We start from the raw sequence: 21,283 nt of genomic DNA on the forward strand, positions 1-21,283 counted from the left end.
GAGTGAGGCTGACAATCGCTTATGCTGTTCTGAATGGTGGGCCTATAGGTTGGTTAACAAACACAACAAACAGCGACACACGGTCACCAGCCTGCCAGTCTCTGTACCAGTCTATCATGTTCTCAGTGTGGGTGTGTGCGTGCGTTTTGAATTAACAGCCAAAGACATTGAAGAATCACTTTGTTTATCATATACAGGCCCATAAAAACACATGCTTTAATAATAATAATAATAATAATAATAGTATTAATAATTATATTTGTAATACGAAGCATGGCATATCACCGGCCTACATTTATGAGGCTGCACTCCTGAAGTCAAAAGATGTCAATAACATAATGTCAATAAATTACCTGATAAATAAATCTACATACAGTACTTCAGAAAGGACACGTTATTTGGGCGGCAGGTAGCCTAGTGGTTAGAGCGTTGGACTAGTAACCGAAAGGTTGCTGGATTGAATCCCCGAGCTGACAAGGTAAAAATCTGTCGTTCTGCCGCTGAACAAGGTAGTTAACCCACTGTTCCCCGGTAGGCTGTCATTGTAAATAAGAATTTGTTCTTAACTGACTTGCCTAGTTAAATAAAAGGTTAATTTCATATAAATGAAATATCCTAAAATAAATCCATAAGAACAAATAAACAATCAAATAAAGCAAGAAATACAGATAAATGGTAAAAATACAGTGTTGTTTATGTACAAAACAGAAGATCAGAACAATGAGCACTAGTGGGGAATTACACATCTGTTTGTGCTGTATGGACAAGTCTGTAATAGCCTGGTCCCAGATCTGCTACCATGCCAACTCATTGTCACGGCAAGGAGTTGAAACGATGGCTTAAACAAGACTGGCACTCAGGCTAATTTGCTAACACTTCCTATGAATATGCTCTTCATAATGTAAAATAAGAGCATAATAAGTGCTCATGAATATCAATTTAATCTCTATGCACTATAGTGCATAGCTCATAAGGCATTATACATGTGCTTATAATGCATTATTAAGAAGCTATTCATGAGAAGTGTTTAATGAACTATGCGCGTGGTTGTTAGGTGTGGGCTGACCAGGCTTGAGGGGATAGGAACCACTGTCTGGTGAGGTGAGGAGGACAAAGCCACGGGAGACAGATAAGAGAGGGGGACAGGAACAGGAAGGAACCACTGAGTCATGCAGCCAGGTCGATTTCCCCTGGAAGATTCTGGGAAAAGAAATTTGATTCTCATACCCTGTCCCGACCCACAGCCCAATGGGGCAATCATAATCATAATAATAATAATAATAATAATAATAACATCACGCCTGTATTATTTTATCATGTGTTTCACACTCACAGTCCCTTTCACAGTCTGAGTCAAAGACAATAATAAACCATAGATGTCATGTAATTTACTGATCCACGATAGACAGAATGTTATGACCCATATTGAAAAGCCAATGCACATTATGTAGGGGTCTATCTATATGTAGGCGATCCTCTGTGACCTGAATGGTCCTCTCTGTAGAGTGGAGGGGGAGTGGTCAATACTCTCGTTGTATTGGTCGATCGTTTATTCGGACCCCTTTCTGTTTTGAACTCTTTATTGACCTCTTGTTGACCCTGTGCTGACTTCATGTAGGGTTCCTTTTGGTAGAGCCCAGGGCAGGTTAGACCAATCACCATCCACTGTTTCCTTGCTTGCTCCCTGATTGGGTCACTGTTGCTCCTCTGCTAGACATAGGCCTACCCTCATTCCTATCGCAACAACTTTGTTGTCTGTCACTATAATAATATAACATGTTATCATATAGTCTCTCACATCTCTCAGTCAGTGACCACTGCCAATAACCCCTATCTCACTGCTGAGTGGTACAGTCCAAGTAAGGGCAGTCACAAGGCACCCGTAAATCAACCGGATCTCCCAACTTCATTTAAAGAAGGGGGATTTCAAACTGCTTTCCAAAGAAGGATATCGTCCAGCACCAAGAATGCATAATGCTTCCTCTTAAAAGACAGATATTCTTCTCCTTCCCAGGAGGTGATCTGTTGTTGGGCTGGCATGGCACAGAGCAGGGGTGTTTATGACTAGTCAGTTCTCATCAGAAGGTCCCAACTCCATAGAAGGATGGAACCGTAGAAATGCAGTACAAAGGAACTGCCTGTTGACGACAGAGAATGATTTGAGGAATTAAGACTGCCGAGCAGTAGACAAGACTTTAAGTTGAATCTTTCAAAATCCTGAAGAGAGAGGATTGTATTCCGGTGTCCGTGGTAAAACGATGCCTCGTTTGAAACCTGAGCCATGCTTCTTTAAACTGTGTCCCGATGGAGGCTGGATGGAGACTGGATGGAGAGAGAGAAGCCTCAGGTAACATCTATCCATCCAGTTGGAGGCCCTGTATTTCTCTCTCTGTTCACCAGGTCCAGTTCCACTGCGGTGTTTGTGGATGTGTGTACAGTATTTTCATGCATGTGGCTGGTGTGTGTGTGTGAAACAGAAAAAGGAGTTCAGGCCTTTACTATTCACATACTCTGATTGGCTCCAGCATTGTGGTGGGGGAGTGGTCAGTCAGACCTATACTTCAATACAGGCCTTTGGGGGTGTGGTCGCACCATTTAGGGGTGTGGTCAGATCCATACTGCAGCACAGGTGGGTTGTGGGTGTGGTCACACCTTTTGGGGGTGTGATATGGCTGCCAGATCATTGGAGGTGTGGTTGGACCAGTGGTTAGGAGAGTGTTCAGACTCGTAGTAAGGGGCCTGCAGCCGCAGTGAGGGGCGTGGTGGAGCCACAGTCATAGTCCACATCCACATTGGTGTGAGCCCCTCCTCCCCCCATCAGTCTGCCCCCTCCAGGATACGGCCTGGCCTCAACCTGCCTGTCCCGGAAACTCTGGATGTAACTCTGTAGAGAGAGAGAGAAAGAGTGAGAGATAACATGAGAGAGAGACAGCAAGAGAGAGGAAAATCAGAGACCGCGTTTTTTGAAGAATGCTGATGAAGACACTGAGTAAGAAGAGATGAGGAGAATGGACAGTGGAAGCGAAAGGCAACGAGAGAGAGAGAGAGAGCACACTTGTACACTCACAGGCGATAGGACGTCCCCGTCAAAGCGTCGTATAGGGTTGGGTTTCCTGCGATAGGCGGGCTCGGGGTGCAGGGGTTTGGGAGGGTGAGAGCTGTGGGTGGAGTCTCTCTGTTGCTTATTCTTCCTCTTCCTGCTGCGGTCCCTCCGCTCCTCCTTCTGACGGATACGCATCAGCTGGACCCGCCGCTGCTGACGACTGATTATCACTGAGGGAGATGGAAGACGGGGTTCAGATATACACACACACACACACACACACTCAAAGAACACACATAACGACATTGCGCAGCTAGCAACAGATGTTTTAAAACACGCACACAAGAACGACCCAACGCGCCCTTTGACAGTTGCCCTGCTCCACATGATTGTGTTCTGATTGTGTTCATCTTTTTATTTAGACTAGACAAGCAGAGCCAGGCACCATCTGGCAGCCAGGGAGTTCACCCAGCAATAATCTGCTTCACTCTCTCTCTTCCCCTAAAGCTACCTGCTCTTTGTCTCTACCCCTCCCTCTCTTTTTCTCTTTGTTTCTCACTCTTAATCTTTGTTTACATTTGGGCGGCAGGTAGCCTAGTGTTTAGAGCGTTGGGCCAGTAAACCGGAAGGCTGCTGGATCGAATCCCTGAGCTGACAACGTCAGCAGTTAACCCACTGTTGCCCGGGCACCGAAGACCTGGATGTCGATTCAGGCTACCTGCCGCACCTCTTTGATTCAGAGGGCTTGGGTTAAATGCGGAAGACACATTTCAGTTAAATACATTCAGTTGGACAAGCACCCCCTTTCAAGAAACCTCTCTCGCATATAAATAGCTCTGTCACTCTCAAAATAAAAAGTCCACAAACTTCAGCATTGACGTCAGTGTAACCCCTTTCAACCCAGAATCTCAGACTCACCCTTGGTGTGGGAGTATCCCTCTGCTGTCACCTTCCACTGTATTAGCACCCCCAGGAGCGCCAGAACAGGCCACACCCCCAGCACCACCCAGGTGATCCAACAGACGGGTCTCCCTCTGGGCGCCGCTTTTACCCTCTCATACAAGTACAGCACCAGGGCAAACAGCTCCACAAAGTAGTCCAGCGCCACGGTGATCACCGCCGCCCCGAACACGGCCGTGGACACGGTGGTGAAGAAACGTTGCCATTGGAGGGTGAGAACGGCGAACAGCATGCCCAGGCCGAGCAGCACCCCCAGGGGGACCCAGACCGACCTCGGGGGGCTGTTGGACAGCTCCTCCATGCCCACCAGGGTAGCCACAGCCACCAAGAGGCCCAGGAGGAGACCCACCATGAAGAGACCCACGGAGCGAACCAGCATGGTGACCAGGCCGCAGAGGGTGCCGATGCCCAGGCCGATGCCCACAGAGGCCTCAACACTGAGCTGGGTGTCCAGGACGCGCTCCTTATAACACAACATGAAGATGACGATGGAGCCGAACATCAGGCCCGTCAGGAACATCACCGCCTTGAAACAACGGTACCCTGAGGAGAGAAAGACAGGGAGTTGGTCTTGAACATAGAGGTCCACTATATTGGTGTTCTATATAATTCTGCAGTCTTGAGATTGACTTGTTTGACCATCTCTGTTATATGTTTACCGTGGCAATGTACATAAATGTACCAAGTCAATAGTTTATTCAATTAAATTGGATTCAGAACACGAGAGTCACATTTTTATCTGTGAGATGGGGAAGAGAGAGAGAGAGAGCGAGAGACAGGAGAGAGAGAGACAGGAGAGAGAGAGACAGGAGAGAGACAGAGAGATGATTATCCTATGAATAACCCCGGAGCGGCTAAATTCTCCAGAATATCAGCTCAGCGTTGCTCACATAATCTCATCACCGTGCATCACCTGTAATAACTGTTAAATCATAGTGTCAGAGAGGTTCTGCTGCTGTGACAGATGAACATTGCCATTGAGACTAGTGAATTACCCCTCAGTGTTTCCAATGAGCAAGGAGCTATGACCTTACAACTGCTACAAAGAATCCCTTTTGCTCACCGAAGAAGCAGTAGATGATGCCGAAAAGGCAACACATGGAGCACACGACGGAGGGAACCACTTTGTAGCGCCGGCCCGTCTCCTCGCAGCCGTCCAACCGCTCAGGGTTTAGGTCCTGAGGGGGTGGGGCCAGCTTGAGCGCCAGCGTTTGCAGCGTAGACGTCATGGCGACCAGAGAGTGATGGAGTGATGGAGAAAGTGAAAACGAGAGATGGAGGGATTGGGGTGTTCAGGAGAGGGAGGAGGAGGGCAGGGAAGATCAGGGAGCATTTCCCATCCACAAGAATCCACCTGTAGTGAGAAAGAGAGAGAGAGAGACAGAGAGAGAAAGAGAGAGTGAAAGAGAGAGAGAGTGAGAGAGAGAGAGAGAGAAAGAGAGAGAGAGTGAAAGAGAGAGAGAGCGAGAGAGAAAGAGAGTGAAAGAGAGAGAGAGAGTGAAAGAGAGAGAGTGAAAGAGAGTGAAAGAAAGAGAGCGAAAGAGAGAGATAGAGAGAGAGCGGTCAACGTTAGACATGTTTGCATTTACTATAGCTGTTGCAAAAACCTCCACACACACAGTGTGTAAGTAGAGCAGTGATCAAGAGTTACAGAGGACAGACTCTGTTGTGTTTGGATCAGGCATTTCAGTGTGAATACCATCTCTCAACACGATGGAACAAACCTCAGAAACACAGTCTGATTGTTCTACACGTGTTCTTCTATTTGAACAGTGACCGACTCTCTCCCACACAAAGACACTGACATATGCTTCGCTGAAGCTCTCACCCAACGACCTCGTTCCCCTCTTTCCCACTCCTCCTCCTTTGTTCTCTCTCTCCCCGTCTCTCTAGCCTTCCATGCAAGGAGGTTTCTGGGTCAGATGTTGGGTTACATAAGGAGCCCAGTGTGTGTTAGTGAGCTCGTCTGACTCTCACTGGAGCTGTTGCTGGTGAGATATTCATGAGCTCCATATTGTTCCCAGCATGCATCACTTTACCTCCCCGACGCCTCGCTATCGCTTATCCTCACCTCACCTGAACATCACCCCACCCCTTCTTGCGTCGCTCTCTCTCTCTTGCTCTCTCCTTCCTTCCTTTCCTCTCTCTCTCCCCCTTCTATCCTTCCTTCCTTCCTTTCGTCTCTCTCCTACCCTTTCTCTGTCCTTCCTTCCTTTCCTCTCTCTCCTCCCCTTTCTCCTTCCTTCCTTTCCTCTCTTTCTCCTCCCCTTTCTCTCTCCTTCCTTCCTTTCCTCTCCCTCCTTCCTTTCCTCTCTCTCCTTCCTTTCTTTCCTCTCCCCTCCCCTTTCGTCTCCTTTTCTCTTCCTTTCCCATGGCAGGTTTCATTATTTCTCTCCCAGAAGGTGTGGCTCTGACAGCTATGGGATTACTGCAAACAGGTTTCACACCATTTAACATCATAGAAGTGAAGGTGCTGCTTGGGTAGAAAGTATTAGCATGTCAGCATTTACCAAGGCCTCTGCATATGCATCAACCAGAAAGCCAGGTGTGTGTGTGTGTGTGTGTGTGTTTCTCTGTGTGGCTCAGTGCCCGTGTCACGCCTGATCAATGGCCCAGCATGAAACTGTGTGTTTGAAGTGATGCATCATCCACCTGAAGGGAGAGTAAACATATTGATATGAATGAACTGAAGCTGCAATAGGTCTCTGTAGGATACAGCCTTTATACCGTCCTCTAAGGATGGAATAGGAGGGGTAATGGAGAGCTCAGAGGAGAACCTAGTGAAAACCTGATCCCTGGCTGACTCTACGGTATCAACTGGGATTCATGAAATCCTCCCTGAGGTATGGATTAAAAATAGAATTGGGTTGGAGGCCTTGTCTTTTGCACTACGCCAACATGTACTGCGCTAAAACAGGATTGGACAGGACCCTATGTATGGGGTAGGTGTACACCTACATGATTAGCTAATACGTTATTACATTAAGAAACATGTCCAGTAGGATTGCTATTTTAGATGGAAGTGGACAAGGGACAATAGGATATTTCGGTCTTCTTCTGACACTGACTAAATCCTTCCAAACCTATAAATCACATCTAGCCCCTAGCTGCTCTCTCATCCAAACATGTTATAATAATCATCTTTCCGTGCGGATTACTCCATCTCTGCTGAACACCCGAGAGCGGAATGGAGCGCCACTAAGCTGTTCTTGAAGCAGATCCAGGGTTAGAATAGAGAGTTTCTATGTTCACAAGAGATCATCTGTTGAAAAACACAGTTCAGTTGAGAACAAGCTTGGCAATCTTCCACAATAACAACTTCCCACTTCCTGTCTGTCGTCATGACGACAAGAGGATGTTTGGATTCCGAGCATGTCCTGGTCCAAGTTGCTTGTCTGACCAATGGGAGAGCTGCCTAAACCACCATAGCAACAGTCAGAGAGCCAATCAGTGCCAGTCTGGCTGTTCCTCTCAGTTGGTATCTCCCTCCTCTCCTGGTTCACAGCCTTTAAGCTCTCTCCCATTGGCAAGTCACCCCTCATGTCAGATGTAAAACAATGACTCAAGATACAGAACACACACATAGTGGCCTTGCTGGTTTCCTTTGCCCCACATTCAGCCAGTTGTGGCAAGACTAGAGTGCGTGTGGCAGTGTGAGCCCAAATCACACGGGGAGAAGTCCGTCAACGGCGTGAAATTGGTGTGCGAGAAAAGGGAGCGTCAATTCACAAACACTGCGTAGCGTATGCTAACGTAATTGTCATGACAACCCATTGTAAATAGTTATTTTTGTTATGTTCTCTGTGTAGGCTAGCCCCTGTGAGTTATTGTTGTGAATCAATGTACATGTCCTACGGAGCCACCGCACCTGGGCTAAACAGCTGTTATGCTAGCTCACGAACGTGAGGAGTTGTAGCTTGTAAACCCGAGCCGTTTATAAAGAACTAGCTAAGTCTCGTTCTTTCTACATAGCAGTATTCTCTTTTGAAATCCGAGGTCCTCAAGTTATCCAGCCGTAGCCTGCCTAGGTCGAAATCAACACAGGTAGACTGCAATTGTTTCACTGATATTGATAAACCTTAGCTTTAAGCCCAATACCTTTTAAAACTACATATTTGTGTCTACTTAGCATAGGGAAGATCATGACAATTCCTCTTAACTTAATTATTTTTCTACAAACGACCCACTCCATTCTTAGACCAACTTTTGATTAATTTGAACCAAGACACTTACTAACCATATACTTTGAACTTTATTAATCAAATCGGCTGTAAGCTACAACGGTGATAGCCTAACGGTACTGCCAAGAAATGACATTGGCAACATATCATTCTAATGTGACGCAGTTGACGCCCGCGCCTCGTCTGCTCTCTCATTCCCTCACATGAATTCTCATTCTAGCGTGAGCATGCGCATGATTTTTTTTACAACTTCTCGTGTGATTTGGTCTTTACAGTGTTTGAGCAGGCAGATCCTAGGACAGAGGGAGGAAAGCACAGAACAGAAAAAGACAGGGTGGGAAGGGACAAGTGGTGTGAGAGATAAAATGGCAACACTAGAGGCCGGTGTGAAAGTGTGGACAAGTAGAATAGCGTTAGATCCTAAATTTAGTCCCAGACATTTTAAGATCCATATGGAGCGTCCATACACTGGTGATTGTCTGGACAGGGTGGAAACTTGCAAACACACTCATTGAATGGCTTTCCACGTCATATCTTTTTAGAACAGAATCAATCTAGTAACTGGTGTTTTACCTGGTCAGGTCACAGGTTCAGGACAAACTCAGAATCTAAGAATATCATATGATAGAGGGCAATGTGGTGTGGATAAAACCGTGGTATATATACTGTAGGTGCTGTGAAGTGGAGCAGCCTATCCTGTGAGATGGGTGGAGTCTGTCCGCTGCCCAGCGGCATCATGTTCTAGTCTAGCAGACATCCAGCTGTGTTAATCCCCAACGGGCCTGTGTGTGTTTGTACAGTCTATGACTTCCCCTTGGCCAGTGGGGCAACCATAGCAGACAGCTGTACTTGCTGACATCATCTCATCTGACAGATGCTCAAATCTACTCAGCCATATGTTAACAGACAGCATTAATATAGCTGCTATGACGCCCCTTTATATGGTGTCTACTGGTGTGGACAAATGAGAGACTTCACTGAATGGACTGTGGGCTTTAGAGGTCAACCTTGTCATAGGAAAACGATATAAGCAGATGTGAAAAAAGGCATGTTTACAACATTATACTGTACCTGCCTCCCACTTCTACTCTCAATTGTATGTTCAAAAGGCACTATATAAATACATTTTGATGCATTTGTTACTCCTACTCCACTATTTTCTGCAGCGTTTTCCATAATGCAGAGGCAGCTCTGCAGAGTGGTCACTAGCGGGCAAAGCCACAAAGTTATGACATGTTAAACTTAACCCTAATCACACTGATAACCCTAATCTTAAATTAAGACCAAAAAGCTAATTTTAGTTTTCATAAATTGTACTGAACTGAATTGAGAGAGAGCAGGTTTAACCAGAGGGAGAGGTGCAGCTGGGTGTGTATGTGTACATATATACACTACCGTTCAAAAGTTTGGGGTCACTTAGAAATGTCCTTGTTTTTGAAAGAAAAGCAAATTTTTTGTCCATTAAAATAACATCAAATTGATCAGAAATACAGTGTAGACATTGTTAATGTTGTAAATGACTATTGTAGCTGGAAACGGCAGATTTTTTAAATGGAATATCTACATAGGTGTACAGAGGCCCATTATCCACAACCATCACTCCTATGTTCCAATGGCACGTTGTGTTCGCTAATCCAAGTTTATCATTTTAAAAGGCTAATTGATCGTTAGAAAACCTTTTTTCAATTATGTTGGCACAGCTAAAAACTGTTTTTCTGATTGAAGAATCAATAAAACTGGCCTTTAGACTAGTTGAGTATCTGGAGCATCAGCATTTGTGGGTTCGATTACAGGCTCAAAATGGCCAGAAACAAAGAACTTTGTTCTGAAACGCATCAGTCTATTCTTGTTCTGAGAAATGAAGGCTTTTCCATGTGAGAAATTGCCAAGGAACTGAAGATCTCGTACAACGCTGTGTACTACTCCCTTCACAGAACAGCGCAAACGGTGTCTAACTAGAATAGAAAGAGTGGGAGGCCCCGGTGCACAACTGAGCCAGAGCCCTGCAAAATGACCTCCAGCAGGCCACAAATGTGCATGTGTCTGCTCAAACGGTCAGAAACAGACTCCATGAGGGTGGTATGAGGGCCCGACGTCCACAGGTGGGGGTTGTGCTTACAGCCCAACACCGTGCAGGACGTTTGGCATTTGCCAGAGAACACCAAGATTGGCAAATTTGCCACTGGCGCCCTGTGCTCTTCACAGATGAAAGCAGGTTCACACTGAGCACATGTGACAGACGTGACAGAGTCTGGAGACGCCGTGGAGAACGTTCTACTGCCTGCAACATCCTCCAGCATGACCGGTTTGGCGGTGGGTCAGTCATGGTGTGGGGTGGCATTTCTTTGGGGGGCCGCACAGCCCTCCATGTGCTCGCCAGAGGTAGCCTGACTGCCATTAGGTACCGAGATGAGATCCTCAGACCCCTTGTGAGACCATATGCTGGTGCGGTTGGCCCTGGGTTCCTCCTAATGCAAGACAATGCTAGACCTCATGTGGCTGGAGTGTGTCAGCAGTTCCTGCAAGAGGAAGGCATTGATGCTATGGACCGCCCGTTCACCAGACCTGAATCCAATTGAGCATCATGTCTCGCTCCATCCACCAACGCCACGTTGCACCACAGACTGTCCAGGAGTTGGCGGATGCTTTAGTCCAGGTCTGGGAGGAGATCCCTCAGGAGACCATCCGCCACCTCATCAGGAGCATGCCCAGGCGTTGTAGGGAGGTCATACAGGCACATGGAGGCCACACACACTACTGAGCCTCATTTTGACTTTGATGTAATGTTTTAAGGACATTACATCAAAGTTGGATCAGCCTGTAGTGTGGTTTTCCACTTTAATTTTGAGTGCGACTCCAAATCCTTACCTCCATGGGTTGATAAATTTGATTTCCATTGATACTTTTTGTGTGATTTTGTTGTCAGCACATTCAACTATGTAAAGAAAAAAGTATTTAATAAGAATATTTCATTCATTCAGATCTAGGATGTGTTATTTTAGTGTTCCCTTTATTTTTTTGAGCAGTGTACATAAATATGTGTGTGTGTACAGAGGGATGACCGTGAAAGGTGTGGTATCTCTCAGTACAATAGCCCTGCCATTTCTGATTGACTCTAGTGGGGTGGGGAAGAGAGGGGAAAGAGGAGAGAGAGGGGCTAGGAGGGACAGGAAGCCAAGGCTTTAGTCAGCCCCAGATCATCTTGCTGAGCGCCTCAGCTCTTAGCAACATGGAGATGAATATGTGTGTGTGTGCATGTGTGTGTGTCTGCAACACTCATTCATTAACAGGACCAATCTATATATAAACTCTCAGAGAGTTGCTCTTAGCTGACATGTCATAGTTATGTGTGGCACCACAGTGTAGTGACTGACTGTATGTTTAAGGATGGAAATGTCAGTGCTTCTGTAGAAATGTCATCAAAGCCTTCAAGAAGAGAGGGCTGACTAACAATGTGGCTGAGAATTCTAAAAGTCTTTACGTCAGTCTCACGTCAGTCTCATTAGACACAATGATCAGCACTGAATAGTGTATGTGGGTGATTGTATTTCTGCGTCTGCGCCACAGTCGTCGTGACTGACGCCTAGCCAAAGCGTGTACCACCCCCCCACACACACACAGCCCACTCAAGCCTCTTTCTGCAAGCTGTTGTCGTGCTACAGCCTTGCAGCGCAGTCTGGAGGTGATGTAACCATGCTGACTGGTGACTACCCACAACCCACCATATAGGAACTGGACCCGCTCCAGTCTCCACACACACACAAAATCAGCAAGACATCGGTTGCATCCCAAATGGCACTCTATTCCCTATATACTGCACTACTTTTGACCTGAGCCCAGTGCACTAAATAGGGAATAGAGTGCCATTTGGTACGCTCACATAATATAATACTCATCCTCCTACGGCTCCACAGAGACCTTTGATATATGTTTAAGGACAGTATGTACCTTGGTGTGTGAGAATGTGTGTGTGTGTGAGGGTTGTGTGTGTGGCTGCCTCCATTACTCCATTAGCAGATTGCACTAACGTATTTAGTCATCGCAATGTTCTTCTCAATACAAACAAATGTGTCACTACAGATGACAGTCTGTTTCTCAGCTCCCCTCTCGCTCTCTCTCATTCCCTCTTGGTTTTACCCTCCTCTGTGTCACAGTGACAGTGTCGTGAGAAGAACACCAGTGGACATGTGCAGGGATGTCACCCACTGTAGTGAGTGGGCATCAGCAATAGCTGTAACACGTGTGATACCCAGCACAGGCTTGGCTTCCAATGCCAACCATAAGTAACCTTTATTTAACTAGGCAAGTCAGTTTAAGAACAAATTCAAATTTACAATAACGACCAAACCAGGGAGGCACTGGGCCAATTGTGCACCGCCCCATGGGACTCCCAATCACGCCCGGATGTGATACAGCCTGGATTTGAACCAGGGACTGTAGTGACGCCTCTTGCACTGAGATGCAAGGCCTTAGAGCGCTGCGCCACTTGGGAGCCATATAGTATAACTCTCATATGTACGACTACACATACATCTTTCATAGTTTCAAGATTGTATCTGACAATTGTTAGGCTCTTTTTTTTTTCCAGAGTAAATAACTCACGAACACTAGAGAAGCTGAACTAAGTTGAATTCTTCCCAAAGGGTCGGAACACCTGTATTCAGACAAAGCCATGTTCCCACCACTACCAGTATACAGTATACAGTGCCTTGCGAAAGTATTCGGCCCCCTTGAACTTTGCAACCTTTTGCCACATTTCAGGTTTCAAACATAAAGATATAAAACTGTATTTTTTTGTGAAGAATCAACAACAAGTGGGACACAATCATGAAGTGGAACGACATTTATTGGATATTTAAAACTTTTTTAACAAATCAAAAACTGTAAAATTGGGTGTGCAAAATTATTCAGCCCCTTTACTTTCAGTGCAGCAAACTCTCTCCAGAAGTTCAGTGAAGATCTCTGAATGATCCAATGTTGACCTAAATGACTAATGATGATAAATACAATCCACCTGTGTGTAATCAAGTCTCCGTATAAATGCACCTGCACTGTGATAGTCTCAGAGGTCCGTTAAAAGCGCAGAGAGCATCATGAAGAACAAGGAACACACCAGGCAGGTCCGAGATACTGTTGTGAAGAAGTTTAAAGCCGGATTTGGATACAAAAAGATTTCCCAAGCTTTAAACATCCCAAGGAGCACTGTGCAAGCGATAATATTGAAATGGAAGGAGTATCAGACCACTGCAAATCTACCAAGACCTGGCCGTCCCTCTAAACTTTCAGCTCATACAAGGAGAAGACTAATCAGAGATGCAGCCAAGAGGCCCATGATCACTCTGGATGAACTGCAGAGATCTACAGCTGAGGTGGGAGACTCTGTCCATAGGACAACAATCAGTCGTATATTGCACAAATCTGGCCGTTATGGAAGAGTGGCAAGAAGAAAGCCATTTCTTAAAGATATCCATAAAGTGTCATTTAAAGTTTGCCACAAGCCACCTGGGAGACACACCAAACATGTGGAAGAAGGTGCTCTGGTCAGATGAAACCAAAATTGAACTTTTTGGCAACAATGCAAAACGTTATGTTTGGCGTAAAAGCAACACAGCTGAACGCACCATCCCCACTGTCAAACATGGTGGTGGCAGCATCATGGTTTGGGCCTGCTTTTCTTCAGCAGGGACAGGGAAGATGGTTAAAATTGATGGGAAGATGGATGGAGCCAAATACAGGACCATTCTGGAAGAAAACCTGATGGAGTCTGCAAAAGACCTGAGACTGGGACGGAGATTTGTCTTCCAACAAGACAATGATCCAAAACATAAAGCAAAATCTACAATGGAATGGTTCAAAAATAAACATATCCAGGTGTTAGAATGGCCAAGTCAAAGTCCAGACCTGAATCCAATCGAGAATCTGTGGAAAGAACTGAAAACTGCTGTTCACAAATGCTCTCCATCCAACCTCACTGAGCTCAAGCTGTTTTGCAAGGAGGAATGGGAAAAAATGTCAGTCCCTCGATGTGCAAAACTGATAGAGACATACCCCAAGCGACTTACAGCTGTAATCACAGCAAAAGGTGGCGCTACAAAGTATTAACTTAAGGGGGCTGAATAATTTTGCATGCCCAATTTCAGGTTTTGATTTGTTAAAAAGTTTGAAATATCCAATAAATGTCGTTCCACTTCATGATTGTGTCCCACTTGTTGTTGATTCTTCACAAAAAAATACAGTTTTATATCTTTATGTTTGAAGCCTGAAATGTGGCAAAAGGCCGCAAAGTTCAAGGGGGCCGAATACTTTCGCAAGGCACTGTATACTCTATAGAGGCCGATTTCAAGTTTTCATAACAATCGGTAATCAGCATTTTATGGCCGATTACATTGCATTCCACGAGGAACCTGCGTGGCAAGCTGACCACCTGTTACGTGAGTGCAGCAAGAAGCCAAGGTAAGTTGCTAGCCAGCATTAAACTTATCTTATAAAAAACAATCAATCTTCACATAATCACCAGTTAACTATACATAGTTGATGATATTACTAGGTTAACTAGCTCGTTCTGCATTGCATATAATCAATGCGGTGCCTATTAATTTATCGAATCACAGCCTACTTCGCCAAACGGGTGATGATTTAACAAAGGCGCATTCGCGAAAAAAGCACAATCGTTGTATGAATATACCTAACCATAAACATCTTTTGCCTTTAAAATCAATTGAAGTAAATATTTTTAAACCTGCATATTTAGTTATATATATATATATATATATATATATATATATAGGTCGATTCATCTGTATCGGCTTTTTTTGGTACTCCAATAATCGGTATCGGCGTTGAAAAAAATCATAATCGGTCTACCTCAAATATACTCCAATTTAGGCACTCCTCCTCTCCAATCCTTACATCTTATGGTTCCACATGAAGAGGGTAATAGGATAGTGAACCATCATTTCTCCCAGCAGGGGATCTGACCTGACCTCCTGAACTCAACCCCTCCTTTGCCTAATCCACAGATGTCCATCCGCTTCCCCTATAGCAATCCTGTGACTTCTTCCCGTCCACCCAACACATTCCAAAGCCCTCTGTCTTTATACAGAGAACCATTCACTTTTGACATTAAAAGCCAGTCTCTTTCACTCCTTTAGATACTATGCTTCTGATCTATCATGTCTTTAGTATCTCAATGTTCAAAGTTGACCCCGAATCCAACACCTTTGTCGCATTTCCCAATCTCAAAGGGATATGTTGAAAAGGAACATGGGGTGAGAGCAGGAAGTGAATTACATGAAGGAGACCTGAGACTACACAGAAGAAAGGGTGAATAAGAGTGAAAAAGGAGAACAAGAAAAAGAAAGAAAGCAAGACGAAAGATAGGACAGATCTGCCAATGGGCTCCCCATTCCGCAGTGTTTGCTGACATAACCACTTCATAATGCATTACCCACTATGTTACTGCTGCTGTGGGATCTGGTCTGTTGCTGCTACTAAATGTCTTTATAGACATCAACAGATGTTTTCCCACTGTGTTACTGCTGCTGTGGGATCTGGTCTGTTGCTGCTACTAAATGTCTTCATAGACTTCAACAGATGTTTTCCCACTGTGTTACTGCTGCTGTGGGATCTGGTCTGTTGCTGCTACTAAATGTCTTCATAGACTTCAACAGATGTTTTCCCACTGTGTTACTGCTGCTGTGGGCTTCTGGTCTGTTGCTGCTACTAAATGTCTTCATAGACTTCAACAGATGTTTTCCCACTGTGTTACTGCTGCTGTGGGCTTCTGGTCTGTTGCTGCTACTAAATGTCTTCATAGACTTCAACAGATGTTTTCCCACTGTGTTACTGCTGCTGTGGGCTTCTGGTCTGTTGCTGCTACTAAATGTCTTCATAGACTTCAACAGATGTTTTCCCACTGTGTTACTGCTGCTGTGGGCTTCTGGTCTGTTGCTGCTACTAAATGTCTTCATAGGGTTCCCCAGATGTTCTCTCACTGTTTTGGAGCTAGGAGGACAATTAAATTCTTTAAAAAATACAATGAAGCAAGCGCACCCATTTTTTCAGGAAATATACATTTTGAAGTTGTATTTATTCTATTGGGAGTAATTATATTTTCATGTCCAATCCCACAGATACAAAATGGTGGCTTTGTTGCCAGTCCCTTTCCTTTTTTGCTTCTTATCTCCTCCATCAACTTCATAATCTGTAGTCTGATCAAGCAAGATTGCACCATTCCATTCTCTCTCTCTCTCGTTTCCTCAGTTCCTCCAGTCTTCCTTCCCCTATCGGTTGTTGCAGATATCTTTGGGTTCGCCAGTCTTATCTATTGATCTCTCCCCAAAACCCAAATAAACACCTAGTGCAGAAACACAAGGTTATGTAGAACGATTTGAAATCAATGTAGCCTGGCTGGTCCCAGATCTGTTTGTGCTCTCTTGCCAACTCTTTATGGAATTGTTATGCCAAACATGTTTGGCTTGACAATGACAGCAAAATGAGTTGGCAAGAGCATGAACAGATCAGGGACCAGCCAGGCTAGGAGGAAAGTATGATGCCCACGTAACTGAAGGAAGGCCAATGAACTACTGTGAGAATTCCGTGAGGTGTGTGACAGACCCGAGCTCACCCGGTCACAGACTTAGATCACACAGTCCTATCAGAGCCACTTTCCAATGAAGAACTAGAACTCGTGGAATGGACACAAGGGTTTAGCGTGATAACAGTGGCAGTTATCAATCAATATAGCTGTTCATTTCAACCCTGAACCTCTAAAGCTGCCTCGCATGTCGATCAATATCCATCACTGATGTCTGACAGGCTGTGGTCGCTGTGGAAACATGACAGGCTGTGTCACCGTGGTAACTAGGACAGCTGTGGTGGCAGGCAGATCTTCGGTGTGTATGTCAACAGTCTCACGTGTTTCCCCCACACGGTCCCGTTGAGAGCCAGGCTGCTGTGTTGGGGCACCATAGGGACAATGAGAAACCCTTGAGGGGGCTTTGTCAAATCCTACCAGAGAGAGGAGACATGGTGTTGGACTATTATTTGTCCTCTACCCCCTCTGGTTCTGGTTGTGATACAAGGGCCCAGGCAGAGCTTCTCCATGGAGACCCAGGCAGAGCTTCTCCCATGGAGACCCAGGCAGTGTTGTGGACCTGGGTAGAGGAGGATGTGTTGTCTGGCCTGGGGATCACCTGGTTAGACAGTCAGTGGCACATAATGGGCAAATAAAAATGATCTTACCTCAGTAAATCCTGCCTGGTATAGCTGATAATGGCCTAGTGACAGCAACTGTCACGTAAACCCAATTGGCGCTCATCAATGGATCAGCTAGCCCATCAGACTGGATGGACTAGAAATCTCTTCATTCTGCCCATAAAAGGGGTGGTGGTGGTGGGGTGGATCCGGGGGCAGATAGAGAGAGCGATGGGTTTATCTATGAGAGCTTTGTGTGTCAGCAGACATGGCCATGAATGCTACCAATTGTTTCCCTCAGCAGACTGCAGAGGCTGCAGCTCCTACACACTCTCTGGGATGGAGTTCCTTTGGAGTTGTTAATGAACTGAACAGACCACTTTACGCATCTCTCAAAAGAGACCCAGGCAGTCTAGTGGGAATCTAAGGGAGTCGAATTCCTTCTGTGTGTGGACCTACAGGTGACTTGCCAGTGGTTTATTACACATGCAAAGAGTCTCTCTCTACTGACTCTTCTAATCTAATTGAAATCGATTCACTTGTATTTATTTATGAATTTATTCACTAGGACAAATGATTGAGATCCAGAAACAAAGGCTAGACCTTAAGAAGAGAAGTTGTAAAAGTAAATTCAGCGTGTTACGGTTTATGCTCTTCATACTGACGATTCAGTTAGTCCCAGTCTGTGTCAGTCTGATCTGGTGTTAATCTTGGTGTGTGTGTGTGTGTGTTCTGCACGTAGACAGATAATGAGATTGGGACCTGCTATCTGTATCTGTAGCCAGGGGGAAGGACAGCAGAGGACTGGATTAATGCCATTTACAATCCATCTCATTCACACCCCTCGTGCATACACGCTTCACCTCTCCTCAATTCACCTCCCGTATTCACTCTCTCTGTCTCCCACGACTTTTATATTGCGTCTTCTGCCATCACTCCTCCATACATGTGCATCCCATTCCCCATCTCTCTCCTCTACCACGTCTCCACGTTCTCTCTGCTCTTCTTCCCCCCCATGTCCCTCGCTCCTTCTGAGTGTGAACGCTGTTATTAGTCTTTACTTAGCGTTGTCAAGGCTCGGTCTCCACACCGTCTTTAAGATGCTCCTGCAGTATAGGCCCCTCTCAGTGTTCACAACACTCCCCCTCCTCACTGAACCCCTACACACTCTCGCCCTGTACACCCCGAGGAAGGAGTTCGATAATATCCCAAAACATCCCGCTCTTGCTCATTCAGGAAGTGTATCTTGCTGCATAACGATTCACCTCATCTCTTCTCACCACCCCCTCGTCCCTCTATACTCTCAGATGTGTGTTTCCTTTCCCTTTCTCTTTTCTCTCTCCTCGCAATGGTCGAAATGAATGATTTGTTCCTCGAATTCGGAGGCGATGATGGGAAGGGAATGAGAGGAAGTCATGCACTTAAACTACTGGCAGCCTGACACTTAGCCATCATTCAACCACACATAGCAGGCAATCAAGATCTCTCCCCCTCTCTGAATTAAGTTATTTCATTTAACGCAACGTAATATAAAAAATATCTCAGCAGCTCATCAGGACATGGGATTAGACACATAGCTATTTAACCATCATCATAATTGAAGGGATTAAAGCATCATAGTTACGCTCATCTGCATAATTAAAATGAATTCCATAATCTACATAATCTGTGTACAATAAAAAAAAGGTCACTCACATAAGTAAACAAAGGATTTCAGAATGTACAACAAAACACATGTCTGATAAGCAATACGACATTCCTGTGTTTGTGTGTGTGTGTGTGCGCATGTTGAGGAAGGACTTTTGCTTTTCAGTTCCTTAATTCAGGCTGCATGCTCATATGACCCCGTTCATGACCACTGACCTCTTAACTAGCACTGTCAAATAACAACACAGCAACGAGTCAAGAGTCAATCAATTGTCTTCATGAACTCCCTCATCAATGGATCTATCATGCAATTCAATCAACACAGTGATGAATTCATGGGATAATTCAATTACATGTTTTTGCTGTTAAAACAACAATGCTTCCATTCGTCGTTATGACAACACATGACAGTTAGGATGCCAATAAAGGGTCACGATGAGGACAGATAGACAGAGCTAAGTAGATGGTCACTCAGCCACAGCGTCTTGTTCCTATGTAGGTCTACATTGACTGACACTGCCTGGCCTGTTCTGAGAAGGGGTTGGAACAGGTCAGAGGTCAGGATAATGAAGTGGATCAGTGTCAGGGCAAGGCTGTTCCACTGCTGCCATGAAAATCAATGGGCAACATGCTTCTTTATCTCCACCACTGACAAACACCTTTCAGTGTGCGTGAGAAAGGAACCATGTCTGTGTGTTATCAAAGCCTGCGATTTCTCTGGAAGGCAGATGTTTACACTAGGAGACAGAATCTACACTAAACATGAGAAATATGGAGAGAGCGAGATCGAATGAAAGAGAGAGAAATATGAAAAGAGAGAGACACAGACGCCAGATTGTTGTCGACAAGGCTCAAGATGTCTGTTTGTTTTTCCCTCTAGGATCGTTCAAACCAGTGTGCACCACCAACAGGCTAAGGAAACCCTCACGGCATGAAGGCTGTGGGGTTGACAGATTGACTGCCTCACTAGAATAATAATACACAGACAGTCATATCCTGTCTGTTAGGCGAGAGAGCAGGTAGTATTATCTTCAATGTGTTTACCCTGTGACTCAATGACAACTGAACGCTTTTCTTTCCACAACACACCAGTGAGACCTAAAGACTTAGTTCCCTGAGCTAATAGCCTAGGCTTTAGCTCAGTGGGCTATTCCACAGCATCGAGGTGGGCAGAAACCCAGTCAGTCACTCACACCTCCATAGGCTTAGCCTACACATTTATTTTGACTGGCTGTTTGATGGTGGCATTTCCCTGGTTTGCGCTTTATAATAGATGATGCTATGTTGCCTACCCAAAGCGTCTACACCACATTTTGTATTGTAATGTAACGGACATTGACCACGTGATAGAAGCACCATTGACTGGAATGGAATCTTTGCACACATTGCGCTTTGTGGACGTCATGGACATAGCTTTACATTGCAGAAATGAAATCATGATGTCATTGATGCTATAGTGCCGTCGGACTTGTAGAGGTCTGACCTAATTAATTAGATGTAAACAGCCATTCCGTAGGATCAAATAATGCAACGGTCATTTGACATTAGCGCCCGAACCCTATCGAACCAATGGTCATCGCAGCTAGGCCAGGGGAAAACGGTTCTGCCTGGGATGCCCGATGCATAGAATGGTTCGAACCATTCGAATGGTTCCTATAAATGAACAAAGAGGCAAACCGTCGGCGGCAACTCACCATCACAAAGCCTCAGCATCCTACGAAGCACTGCCCCAGCCATTCTGTCCGCATCTTGCCCCAGAACGACTCATCGGAATCGTTCAGCATCCCTCATTTTGATACACACTCCCTATGAATAGGATACAGTCAAAGCCCATTAGGGCGCGACGGATGATTCTAGCTGCTCCAGGTAATCCAATGTAGCCAGACACAAGACAACTGTAGCCTAATTCAAAAATATACAGTGACTAGTCTACATTATAGAACATTCACTATTCTATGTATAGCATCATTTTAGAGATGTATCCTACAGCTTCATCCAATCCACATTCGAGGCTTTGCAGAGTGCCGAGGAAAATAATAGGAGCGTGCAGGGTGTAGAGGAGATGTATCGCATCAGCAGGCTCTATAGGCTCATGCCGGGGCATACCATTCTAAGGAAAAGTGCAGGGCTGGATGGCTGAGGATAAGAAGGAGCGCTCTAAGACAAAATATGGAGGACAGTGGTCCCGACCCATGTGAGATGTTCTGCATATAATTTTTTTAAACTATTCTCAACATAAAATACATTTAACTAAATA

General features: G+C 45.2%; 1 protein-coding gene across 2 annotated transcripts; it reads right to left on the minus strand.

Moving 5' to 3' along the window:
* Positions 1-342: 342 nt before the first annotated feature.
* Positions 343-21,143, minus strand: LOC139413034 (transmembrane protein 198-like). 2 transcript variants are annotated; one of them, XM_071160022.1, is made up of 5 exons: positions 20,721-21,143; positions 5,067-5,357; positions 3,962-4,546; positions 3,068-3,273; positions 343-2,884 (listed from the first exon to the last, which is right to left on the minus strand). In XM_071160022.1, the coding sequence occupies exons 2-5, from the start codon at positions 5,230-5,232 to the stop codon at positions 2,720-2,722; spliced, it is 1,122 nt and encodes a 373-aa protein (XP_071016123.1). In that variant the 5' UTR covers positions 5,233-5,357; positions 20,721-21,143; the 3' UTR covers positions 343-2,719. The 2 variants fall into 2 exon arrangements, with proteins under 2 accessions (XP_071016123.1, XP_071016124.1); XM_071160023.1 differs by lacking the exon at positions 20,721-21,143 and adding an exon at positions 5,832-6,055.
* Between the last annotated feature and the right edge of the window lie 140 nt (positions 21,144-21,283).

This window comes from Oncorhynchus clarkii, chromosome 7 (assembly GCF_045791955.1).
Source record: "Oncorhynchus clarkii lewisi isolate Uvic-CL-2024 chromosome 7, UVic_Ocla_1.0, whole genome shotgun sequence".
Taxonomy (NCBI): domain Eukaryota; kingdom Metazoa; phylum Chordata; class Actinopteri; order Salmoniformes; family Salmonidae; genus Oncorhynchus; species Oncorhynchus clarkii.